The sequence below is a fragment of the Heterocephalus glaber genome, unplaced genomic scaffold (genome assembly GCF_053883595.1).
Source record: "Heterocephalus glaber isolate CG9 unplaced genomic scaffold, H.glaber_assembly_v1.0 deba00001509, whole genome shotgun sequence".
Lineage (NCBI taxonomy): Eukaryota > Metazoa > Chordata > Mammalia > Rodentia > Bathyergidae > Heterocephalus > Heterocephalus glaber.
This window is the reverse complement of record NW_028258325.1, coordinates 30,735,073-30,747,518: the sequence shown is the minus strand read 5'-3', so window position 1 is coordinate 30,747,518 and position 12,446 is coordinate 30,735,073. Positions and strand designations below refer to the sequence as shown.

Below are 12,446 nucleotides of genomic sequence, written 5' to 3'. Positions count from 1 at the left end.
TGAGGTTATAAGGAGATAATGAATGATTGGAAACTCGAAGGACTACTTTAAGGGAGAATTTGCAAGGTGCAATACACGGGCACAACATTGAAAAAACAAAACCCTCTTTCTCTTCCCACATCTGCCCGGCCCCAGAACCCAGGAAGACAGACGAGCCGCAGCAAATCCACGACCGCCCGCGGCTCCCGCGAAGTGCCGGCAGCTTCAGGTCAGGCAGGGCTTGGAAAGGAAGCGGGCGATGTAAGAGGCGGGGCCGGGCTTCGGTGGGCGGGGAAGGGGGCGGGGCCATCGCCTAGCCCCTGCGGCGTCTGCGTTTGGAGAGGAAGCAGAAGACACGAGAGGCGGGGCCAGGCCGAGGGAGGCGGGACTTTGAGGGAGCGGCCCCACGCAGGCGGAGCCAAGGGCAAGAGAAGAGGCGGGGTCGGACAGAGATGGGCGGGGCAGGAGGAATGGGGCGGTCGCCTAACCCGCGGGGCTTCGGTGTTTGGAGATGAAGCGGGAAAGCCAGGGAGAGGTGGGGCCGGACTGAGGTGGGCGTGGCCTTGCCGGCCGGTCCCAAGGCGTGGCGGGAAGGGGCGGGGCAGAGCCGAGGTGGGTGGGGCCCGGGTGGAGCCACGGCGGGGCGGGGTTGAGGCGCTCGGGATCCAGCCCAGCCACTTGATTCGCCCGCCTGCTCGCGGCTCTGCTGGCCTCGGCGCGGGACGCTGCGCCCCGGGCAAGTAGGGCGAAGGGACCAGGCGATGGCTTCGCAAGGGGCCTGGGGGTCTGCAGTCCTCGCCGCTGCCGCCTTCGTGGGACGCGCCATGAGTTCGCCGCTGGCGGCCTCGGGTGAGTGCCGAGTCGGGGCCGGAGCACCAGGTGCTCAGTGGGGTCCCCGCTGCGCCCCGAACTGTCGAGTTGCGGCACAGCCGCGGGACCCCGGCGCCGAACCTCTAGCTGTCTGGGGTGGCCGGGCAGGGCACGGCGCATGGCAGCGGCTGTCGGCCCTCCCTTCCCGCCTTTCCTTTCTCAGGCCTCTGCTGAGGACCTGTACCGCCCCAACTCTGAGCCCTTCAGGGAGTAGGAACCGTGCCTGGTGTCGCCTTCCGCAGGTGCGATTTCTACAGAGCCGTGCTCTTCTCACCCCGGGAACCCCTTTCCTGCCGCCCTTGTCCTCAAAGTCCCAGAGAGCGGAAGACCGTGACACGGGACTGGGTGCTCTGTCCTCGTGTTCCTCCCTACTTCAACCCCTCCCCCCTTAAGAAAAGCCTTAGAACCTCGAAGAGTTCCATTATCTTTCCAAGTTTTCATTTATTTTAGTGGTTGATGGATTCGTGCAACAGGTCAGGGATTCCAGATTTCTTCCCATCCCTTGTTTTCTGGATGCATTCGGCTTGGAAAAAGAGAAGGCACATTTGTAAACTTATACTTGATTTTTCTTCTCTGTGTCGGTTCCTGTCATCACAAAAGAAATTTGTGGTCAGGGCAGGAAACTACCAGCAGAGATGCTGAAGTCTTCTTGTACCCAACCATGATGAACTGTGAGCAGGAGTTTTTAACTGAAATCTCTCTGGAGGAGGTGTAGCTCTTACAAGTCCTGTCTCACACTCTTGTTTTTATAACTGCAGACACTACAGATTCCTTACTGTTCTTCCTCCTCTTCTTCCTCATAGCAAGTTTTTAAAAAAATAAACTTAATTCGTCTTGGCCATTTGGGGTTACAACAGCCTGGACTCTTACGTCAGCAGGCCTTTCCAAGCTTGCCTTAGGTCCAAATAATAAGCAACTGGAAAGCTTCCAACAATGACTGTCTCCTCCATAGAGATGCACATGCTGCTCTTCCCTCCTGAGAACATTCCAGTCACTTACATCTTTTCAACTGGCTTTTTTTTTTTTGGTACCGGGGATTAAACTGGGGACCTTGCACTTGCGAGGCAGGCACTGGAACCACTGAGCTAAATCTCCAGCTCCCCACTGGCTTGTTAATGTGGCTTTTGCCTTTTTTTTTTAGGAACCAGAAAGGGTTAGGAAGGAACAGACTGGATAATATGTCTCCTGAGCCTGTATCAGCAGACCCATATTTCCTTCAACCATCCATGCTGGGGAAGAGGCAATAATTGACATGTTTTATTGAATGAGAAATTTTGATTTTCATTCTGTGTTTCAGTGGGCATATAGGTATATAAGTAGGTTCACATTGGACTTGAGATTGTAGACTGTGCTTACAGGGTTAGAATGAATTGCTCCAGAATTTAGGAAGAAGAGTTTGAGAGTAAAATTGTTAACAAATTTAGCACATGGTATGTATAATCAGCCATCAGCAGGAGAATTCAGCCCTAGAGCAGGTTTGTGTTTCCCTGGATCTCTGAGCAACATTCAGGTCTTAGGACATACTGTGATTGAAGAGAACTCTTGTCTAATTGCACAGTAACCTTTTTTTAAATGAAAGTTAATACTTAAGAAGAATGAGGTATCTAAAAAGGACACAAAGTATAAACTTGTTAGTGTGCCTTAATAGTCAACATCTGATCTCCTTGGAGTCAGATGAAAAGTAGGAAGAGATAGGAAGTGATGTTGAGAGCGTGCTGCATGCCGGACTTTGGGTTAGGCACTTTATATATTTTTAAAAAACTTTACCCTCATAACCCTATGAAGTATTGATTTTCATTTTAAAAAACTTTACCCTCATAACCCTGTGAAGTATTGATTTTCAGTGGGGCAGCCGAGGCCCACCATCACATAAGTATTCTATCAGTCAGCAGAATCATTAGGAGAGGTATGTGTGTATCTTTATGTTTATTTGTGATAACAGCCTGCTTGATTCTAAAGTTCATTCTTTTTCCACTGTACCCTACTGATGCTCAGAGAAAACTGAACATAAATTAACCTTGGCAGTGTAGCTCAGATTCTAAGACAGTTTAAGATATCATAAAATTATAAGTGTGTGGTTAGTTAGAAGTTGTGAAAAAGGACGTACAGCTCTACAGTGAGTAGTGGCAGAGTCTCTTACTTCCTTCCTAGTGGAAGAGTCTCAAACTTCTGTTTCTTAGCAGCAGCATTCAAAACTATATACCACAAGCACTGCAAGGGATGATTTTCCACGTGTTGGCTTATTTATGTTCTTAGTTCTCTGGTTAGTCAACCTTTGAGCTTATTAGTTTCTCTACCAGACAGGGAAGGATGGAAATGGTCCAGGTGCTGATGAGATGAGAAGTATATAATCCTTGGGTTCTGTGGGTTTCCATCCAGCCTCCTGATTCTTCATTTAGATGCTAACGATAAGTTTTGTTAAATTCTTCATTCTCCTTTGGCCAGGTAGCTGCCCAGCTGTATATCCCCATAATCCAGAGGATGGACTGATTTGAAAAGCACCCCTTGGAGTTTGGGATTCCGTGCTCAAATTTAAGTTAAAGAGGAAATGAAAAATTTGAAAAGTGCCCATCATTTCCTCTCCTTTGTCCCCCCTCCACACATACCAAGAAATGAATCAAGCAAATTATTTGGGGAGTTTGAAGTAGTTGGATTTGAATGAGAGTGATCTTGGTTCCAAGTGCTAGAAACAAAAATTTCATCATTACTTTTTAAAGAGTTGTTTGGCTGTGATGTAGAAGCCTAATTACATATTAAGCCAACAGAAGTAAATGATTAAAAATTGACAGAATGATCGGAGTTTTCATTGGTTAAAACTGTCATCTTAAGTGAGTCTTACTATTTTAAAGCATGTACTTCAGTAATTGGTAAAGATTTGGTGGGCTGCTGAAAGCCAGTAGAATAATGAATCTGGTGTGGCTTACAAGGACAAAATTTGAATTTGGGGTTAATATGTTGTAGCAACTTTATTCTTTTTGTAAGAAGAAATTCACTTATTATTACTTGTTATGTGGCAGGCACTGGTCAAAATACTTATCCCAGTTAATTCTTAAAACATCCTGTGGGCTGTATAATTTTATTCCTGTGTTTACAGATAAAGAAATCGAGTCTCTGAGAAGTTGAAGAAGTCACCCAGCTGTGTAAGCTGTGTTCTGACATTGATTTAGATTTGTTCAATACAAAGCCCATTCTTTTGTTTCTTGTGAGTAAGAAAATTCGTTTTATTCTAAGGTATTTGTAAATACTCAGAAGTAACAGGGTGGTGACATGATATAGTGGAAAGAGCACTATGCTTTAATCAGAGTCCTAGACTTGAAGTCAAAAGTTAAAGGAGACCTTGCCTCCATTTCCTCACCTGTGACGTGGCATCATGCCAACTTCTGTCTTCCTGGCTGCCAGTGAGGATCAAATGAGCTGTGATCTCTTTATTTTATTCTGTATATCTTTTTTTTTTTTTTTTTGTCCTGGGGATCGAACTCGGGACCTTGCGCTTGTGAGGCAGGCGGCGGAACCACTGAGCCGAATCCCTGGGCCTGTATATCGTTTTTTAAATTTTTATTTTTTACTATATTGCTTTCCCAGAGTGTCCCTTAGGCTTGATATATATTATAATATCAGTTAAACTAGTCAACAACTAGTAAAAAATAAATTAGTTAAAAATCTAATAAATATAGGCTACATGTTCTTTAAGGCTTTTTTTCCCCCTCCAGTTCTGGAGGTGGTGGCTTTGCAAAGGTAGGTTCATTTTCATTTTCTAAAAGCCCAGAATAGATACCTCAGATTCATGAGCTTGCTGCTGTCCAATAGTTCCATGAAAAAGCCTTTTCCCATTCATTCCCACTCAGCTGAAATACTAAGAATTTTTGGAATTTTTTCTCCCCCCAGGTATTTAAAGTTTATGAGGAAAGGGAAAGAGAATCACCTTTGGTTCCATTACTCTGATCACTTGCTGTTGTTAGTCTGTCATTCTGGTCTTCTTGACATGTACCTTTGGCTTGGACAGGATCACAATGCAGTACAATCTTAGTGCATCTTGGCCTGCTAACCTTATGTGTGAAGTGTTCGCCATTCCCTCATACACTCAGAAAATGGCTGCATAATGTTCCTTGTACAGGATCACTGTTTTTTGGTTTTTTTTCAACCTCATTTTATATCCTTTTAGGAAGTTTCAGTTGTCACTGAAGTTTCTAAGTGAGTTTAAAGATGGTTGTTTCAGTGAACACCTTTGTGCATAAGCTTTGTCTAAGTTAAATATTGGAGGACTCCACAGAAAATGAATTCCTGAAAAATCAGTTTGGGGTTCAATGATATTCACATTTTTGAGGCCCATTGATGACTCCATTGTTGATCCACAGGCTGGCCCAGTTTATGTTCTTACTGCAGTGGTCTGTCAGACTCACTTTTCACACTCAGTGTTGTTCTTTTTGAAAAACATGCTTGCTAATTTGTTAGGCAAGAATTGGTACCACAATTGTTTTAATTTGTATGCATTTGATTACTCATGAGCTGATATTTTCTCTAGCGTTTGAGCCATTTTTAAATGTCTGGAATTCTTCCTGGAAAATTTTCAAATGTAAAAAGCTCTGAAAACAAATTTTTTGTAGGCTTTTGGCATACTCTGTTGTTGATAAAACATAAGCTAAATCCATATGCGATTCTAGAATACATATTTATCCGTTTGAGTATTCATATGTTTTCTGCAATACTATTACCAAATTTGATTTCTGAGTGCTACTTGATATTTGCTAAATGCACTGCATTGCCTTTCTAGAATCACAAAGCCTGAATTTTTTTTTTTCCCCATTAACTTTATTGGTACATTTTAGGTATAAAATACAGTTACATTCATCATTGGGATCTTGTACCATTACATGAGTATCTTGGTTCTTATTTTTTATCCCCTTCCCTTGCCCTCCCTTCACCCCCTCCACCCTTCCCTATTTGCAAAGATCTTGTTTTCATTTTTTTCCTTTTCTCATATTTTTTCCTTTCCCTTTTTTCCCTTCCCCTACCCCTCCCAATTCCCCTGCTCTTTTAGACCTTTTCTTCCTGTTACACAATATCAGTTATACATTTTTTAAATTACAATATTAAGATCTAGGAGACATTACCACAGATTTTACAGAATTTAAAAGGATATAGAAAGCATATTACAAAAGTCTTTTTTGAAATAAATTTGACAACTTCTAAGAAGTACCTTGGAAGACAAACTAATGAAACAAACTCTGGAGGAAATAAAAAATTTGAATAGCACCTATTAAAGAAAGTATATTCCTAGCTTGAAAACCTACCTATATGACAACAGCAGGCTCATAAACATTTTAACTGATAAATTATATCAAACAGTTAAAGCAGAAAAAAGAAGGAACACTTCTCCCCTCATTTTAGGAACTCAACATTGTGCTAATCCTAAAACTGGATAAAGATAATAGAAGAAAAAAGTATGAACATAGATAGAAATTTGTTTAACAAAAGAAACTCTTAGAAGTCAAATCTGGCAGGATGTAGAAAGTGGTTTTGTTATAGGGATGGCAGTGTTGGTTCAGCATTGGAAGATCCACCCCCAAAAGTCATCATTTTAACAGAGGACAGGAAAAAGCCATATGATCCTGTCACTAGTTGGAGAAAAACTATTGGACTAAATTCTACAGCTGTTCATGGTAAAAGCTATCAGGACACTAGAAGTAGAACAGAAACTTCTCAACAGATCAAAGACATGTACTCCATACTTCCAGCGAGAATGCCTTATATGAATGGAGAAGATACAATGCTTTCTCCTTAAGGTGGGCAACAAGGGCAGATATGCTTACCCTTTATCTGTCCATTAAACTTTGAAACCTAGTCCCCACCAAAATAGTCTGGCAATAAAATGACACAACTAGGATAGGATTGGCAAGGTAGAAGCAAAATCTTTATATGTAGATGAAATGATCATCTACAGAGAAAATACTGAGAAATCTCTAGGAGCCCCTAGAACTTGTACTTGAATTTAGCAGGATTAGAAAACACAAGGTATATATAAAAATTCAGGTCTGTGTATACTTGCTATAAATGAAGAATTGGATATTGAAATTTAAAAGTTAGGTAGGAGTACAAAGAACCTAGAAAAGTTAAAACAAAAACAAAAACAGTGTTGGAAAATGTTTAGTACCTAATTTTAAGACTTCTTCTAAAGCTACAGTAATCAAGGCAGTGTTGGTGTAAGGAAAGACATATTGATCATTGGAATAAAACAGAGACTCTAGAAATAGAACCACACGTATATGGTCCACTGAGTTTTGAAAGATTATTTAACATTAGCATTTTATAGAATATAAACTCAATTCAACAGCCGAGGAGGAGATAGTGTTTTCAGCAAACGGCACTAGAACACCTGGTATCCATATATAAAAAATTAACCTCAACCCTTTTTTTCCCACACATGAAAATAACTTGAAGGGATCTATGAACCTAAATAAGAAAGCCTAAAAGTATAAAACTTTAAGAAGAAATTATAAGGGAAAATATTTATGAATTCAGGGTAGGCAAGAACTACCTAGGATACAAAAGACATGATGTATAAAAGAAAAAAATTGATAAATGGGATGCCATCAAAATTTAGAACTTTAAATGACATTGTTAAAATGAAAAGTAGTCCTTGAACAGACCATATTTAGAATGCATATAACCTATGAGCAGAATATATAAAGAATTCTTAGAGCTCATTAATAGACAACCCAATTAAAATGTAGACATAAGATAATAAATAGCCAGTATAGCACAAGGAATGGTGTGCAACACTAGAATCAGAAAAATACTAATCAGTACAATAATAAGATTGAATTATACACTCATTAGGGAGATGAAGTTCAAATTTTAAAAGCCTTGTCATGACTTTTTCTTTTTGTTGGATTCTCCCACTTTGTGTTTAATTTGTCATGCCCAATGGATTCATTCTGCTGGGTTTCCTGGGGTTGTGATCCTCATTGTCTTTTCCTAGGATATTGTCTAAAATTTTTTGGAGTGCCGGTTTGGTATTCATGAAGTTCCTGAGGTGCTCTTTGTCATGAAAGTATCTTATTTCTCCATCCATTTTGAAAGATAGTTTTGCAGGGTCCATCAGTCTGGGTTGGAGGCTGTTTTCCTTTAGGGCTTGAAATACATCACTGCAAGCTCTTCTTGCCTTGAGGGTTTGCACTGAGAAGTCTGCCGTGATTCTGATGGGCTTTCCTTTGTATGTGATTTGTTTCTTTTCTCTCACTGCTTGTAGAATTTTGTTCCTCTGTTGGATTTTTGGAATCCTAACTATTATATGCCTATGTGTAGATCTTTTTGATTAAGGCTAGCTGGAGTCCTATATGCCTCACTTATCTGTATGTCAAGTTCTTTTCCCCTCCTTGGGAAGTTTTCTGCCATCACTTGTGTGAACAGTTTTTTTATGTCATCTGCACTCTCTCCTCTTTCTTCCTTGCCTCCAGTCAGTCTTATATTATTCTTCTTTGCATCGTCTAGCAGCTGCTGGATTGATTTCTCATGTTCCCTTACAATTTTAAAGCAATTTTTCTTTTCCTCTTCACTAATTGCAATCTTATCTTCTATATGTGAAATTGTATCCTCACATTGGTTCATTCTGCTGCGCAGACTTTCGATGGAGTTTTTAATCTCTTGGAAATCTGTTTGTATCTGTTTTATGGATTCCATTTGTTTCCTATGTTGGGATTCCATCATGTTCCTCAGATCCTCTATTTTTTTATCTGTGTCCTCTCTAGATTTATTAATCATGTCTTGCACCATGAGCAAAATCTTGGCTGTTATCTGAGTAATTATTTCTGATTTCATTTTTTCCAGATCCTCTTTTGTTGCCAGTTCAGAGAGTCCAGGTGGTTGAGTATCAGATTGTTCCATCTTGTTTCCCTTTGGGGTTGCTGTAGGTGATCTGGAAGTCTGTTTTTGAGGCTTGTTTATGTGTCTTCTCATTTCCACGGGGGCCGGGGTGCTTTTGGCGCCCACGAGGCTCATCTTCTCTGCCCTAGGAGCCTGGGATGGAGGCGGGGAGCTTCCTTCTGAGCGCTGGAACGGGCTCACCTTCTCTGCCCTGGGAGCTGGGGATGGCAGCGGGGGAGCTTCCTTCCAGATGCTGGGACCGGCAGAGCTTCTCTGCCCTAGGAGCCTGGGATGGAGGCAGGGAGCTTACAAAGCCTGAATTTTGAAGCACATCTCACCTCCAGAATTTCAGATAAAGAATTATGGTCCTGCAGTTCTTCCTCCTTGATGCATGTACTTGTGTCTTTTGAGGAGTTAAATGTAAATATCCTGTTGCACAACAATAAATATCTGACAGATTTTTAAAGTAGCAAAAATCTTGTGAAGATTTTTTAAAATGGCCAAATATCCTATGAAGAAAACAACTCCTTAACTGCATAGGACTTCAGGAAAAGAAATAGTACCCTGATATTCTAGTGTGGAATGTGATAAAATAAGGATACCTAGACAAGCTGAGTTTTCATTTATTCTGGGTGGCTTTATGGATGAATGCCCATTGTAATGGAACCTTGATGGATAGATGGAGAAGTTGGGCTTAATTTCTTTGCCTTCCTCTGCCAGTTACTGACACAGCTCTCTTTGTAAGAGAAAGAAACCGAATCTGCTCAAGGGACTTTCTGCAGGATGGGATGGGTGGAGGGTTGGAAATACCCCAGGCAACCTGAGTTCTGTGCCCAGTCATCTTACCTTGAGAATCCTTTTGCCAAACATGTTGAACTCAGGGGACCTCGTTTTCCATTCCCATTTGCAGTTCCCCAAGGCCCTCAGCTTCTTGTCTTTGTTCCTTTGGCACTGTCCCAGGATACCAAAAAGTGACAACTCGCCAGCCTGGGGTTTCCTGTTTTCTGTGCCACCCACCAACCCTCCCCTACACCACTCCTTCAAGATTTCCTTGCATAGTCCTGTGTACAGCTGCATTCCACTAATAAAAGTACCTACTTATAATTATTATAACAAGTAGGCAAGTACTGCCTTGTTGGGGATATGGAGAAGGTATGGTCATGCTGCTTCATGGAGTTATTGTCACAGTTACATGAGATAAAGTAAGTGAGTGGTATAGTGTTTGGTGGGTACTAAGTGCCCAAAAGGTATATAATTATTATTTGTTCTTAACCAAACACTTACCTCTTGCAGCTGAGGATGAGAAAGTTCCTAGCCACTCCAGAGATCTCCTTTTGGGTCCTCTGCCACTACCTGAGGCAGCTCCTATCCCTCTAGCTCTTTGAACTGGGTGCTGGTGCTGTGGGAAGGGCAGAGTAGGCTTTGGGGAAGCAGTGGTGGGCAGCACCCCAGGCCCCAGGCACGAGGGGAAGGGGCCAGGGGGTGGAAGTGGATTTTGGGACAGAGCATTAGCTGTGAAAGTCAGGCATGGAAGAAGCCATTGCCTTTATCAAGGTAGAATGTGATACTGTCTTTTGGAAGAACTTTGGAAGATTCAGCAATTGGTTTATTTCTAGCCAGTCGATCTGTAGGTGTAATCTCAAAATTGTGGCATTTCCTATGATGTAGTTATCAAGTCAGTGTGCGTTTTGGTTTTCCAGGGTCTGAGTGGCTCTTGGGCATCTTCTCATTGCCCAGTGGTGAGTGCTGTGGTGAAGTAGCCTCTCATGATGAGAAAGCAGAAGCTTTTCGTATTAGGACTGGAAGGGACCTTGACAGTCTCAAAGCTTACTCAGCAGATGAGGAAACTGACTGTGATATAGCAGGCTTCGTGACTCCCTGTAGGACTTTCCCTTTCTGTTCAAGCTGTCTCTCCTTTGAAGTGTGGCCAGCTTTTCTGCTTTTACAAGTTTCCTTGGTCTTCACGCTCAAGTGTCTGGTTTCCCACTCTTTAGATCTGAGATGGAGCATGAGAAGAATGATTTTGGTTGGCTCATGGGAATAATTGTTTTGTTCTTAGCAAAAAAAATTTTGAGTTCAAAGGGGACTCTGATGGTCATCTTGTTATTAATATCCTTCTATTGCGGATGGAGAAACTGAGGCCAGAAAGTTTCAGTGGCTTGTGAAATCAGGTGTGGCTTAACCCATAGAGGAGCCCATAGAGAAGACTATGTGTGTCTTGTTCACACATAGTAGATCCAAGCACAGAACCCAGAATAGAGTAGAGATTTGAAACTGAATGAAGGAAGGAAGCCAGAACTAGAATCCAGGTACTGTAACTCTTGGTCCAAGGCTTTTTCTTTACAGTAATGTAAAGAGTTATCTTTCCAATATTTACCTCCAAATCTTAGCTGTAAGTCTTCATCCTTTCCCCTGAAGGCAAGAGGCCCTTTCTTCTGCTATCTTTCATGGACCTTGTTGTTTTGAGGGCAGAAAAATCCACCCACAGAATAAAAAAGAATTGTTATAACAAGTAAGCATGTGCTGCTTTATTGAGGATACTAAGAGGAAGTCTTAGTGAACTTTTTCAGTGCAGAGATTTTAAAAACCCAAATCCACCCATGAAGCTCTTTTTAGAGATGAACTAAATTGAATTGTGTTTCTACAACGAGTGCTTCAAATGCATCTAAGAATTGTGTATATATCCAATTCCTAATATCAAACTAGTTTATCACATTCTAAATCATTTCACAGGTACCTTAGTTCATTTTCTGTTGCTGCAATAAAATGTTCTATCTAGACTGAATAATTTAGAAAGAACAGGAGTGTATTTACTCATGGTTCCAGAGGCTGGGAAGATAGAAGGATGGCTCTGGCCTCCACTTGACATCTGGTGAGGGCCTTCTTTTTGCATTGTGACATGGCATAGGACATCACGTGGTGGAGACAGAGCAAGTGTCCCAGCTGAGGTCTCTGACTGCTTTTTTTTTTTTGTGATGCTGGAGATCTAGCCAGGGAGGGGCTTATGTGTGTGGGCCAAGTGCTCTAACACTGAGCAGCATCCCCCACCACAGCTCAAGTCTCTCTTCCTCTTCTTATAATACTGTCATAATAGCCTTACCCTCATGATCTCATCTAGTCCCAGATGTCTCCCCTCAAAGGGCCCCCTCCATACACTATTAACATTCAAATTTGGGGATTGAGTTTCCAACCCATAGATTTTGGGAGACACATTCAAACTGTACCTGTCTTTAGTGATAGAGTGTTGCTAGCACCTCAGTAAGTATTGTATGGCCCAGGGCCAGAGTACCTAACCCAGGGCTTAGGGTGGAGAAACAAGAATCTAGTACAGGTTGGGCAAGCTTTCTGGAGAAAATCAGTTTAACTTCACACATGCACAGCTATGGTATAGTTAGCCAGATGCAAAGAACTAGTTGTCACAGGAGAGAGGATGGGCCATGCTTTGGATGTGGCTTGGGTGTGTCCCCAGGGATTCATATGTTGAAATTTAACCTCTATTGTGGGTATTGAGAGGGAAGCTTCATCTCACTAAGGCATCTGACTATGGTGGGGCTTTTGGGAAGTGATTAGGATCATATAAGGTCATCAGGGCCTTATAAGGTCATATAAGGCCTTTATGATTAAATACTAATGGCTTCATGAGAAGAGGAAAGGAGACCTCAGGAATGATACACCCCCCCCAACACATAAACACACACAAGGACTCATGTGTATTTGTGCACACGTGCTCCTCT

General features: G+C 42.0%; 1 protein-coding gene and 1 long non-coding RNA gene across 5 annotated transcripts in view; one reads left to right on the top strand and one right to left on the bottom strand.

The window, feature by feature from the left end:
* Positions 1–465: 465 nt before the first annotated feature.
* Rell1 (RELT like 1) overlaps positions 466–12,446 on the top strand; it is a 60,803-nt gene continuing 48,822 nt past the window's right edge. For 3 of the 4 annotated variants that reach the window (XM_087187446.1, XM_087187448.1, XM_087187447.1), the window contains exon 1: positions 640–828. In XM_087187446.1, coding sequence (XP_087043572.1) covers positions 741–828 — 88 coding nt within the window. In that variant the 5' untranslated portion in view covers positions 640–740. Of the gene's footprint in view, positions 829–12,446 lie in introns of all 4 variants that reach the window. The other variant, XM_004867680.3, reaches the window with a different exon arrangement.
* LOC110346282 (uncharacterized) lies at positions 9,982–12,237 on the bottom strand. The gene is made up of 3 exons (XR_002390219.2): positions 11,450–12,237; positions 11,090–11,165; positions 9,982–10,708 (listed from the first exon to the last, which is right to left on the bottom strand). It is a non-coding gene; the product is annotated as an uncharacterized LOC110346282 (long non-coding RNA).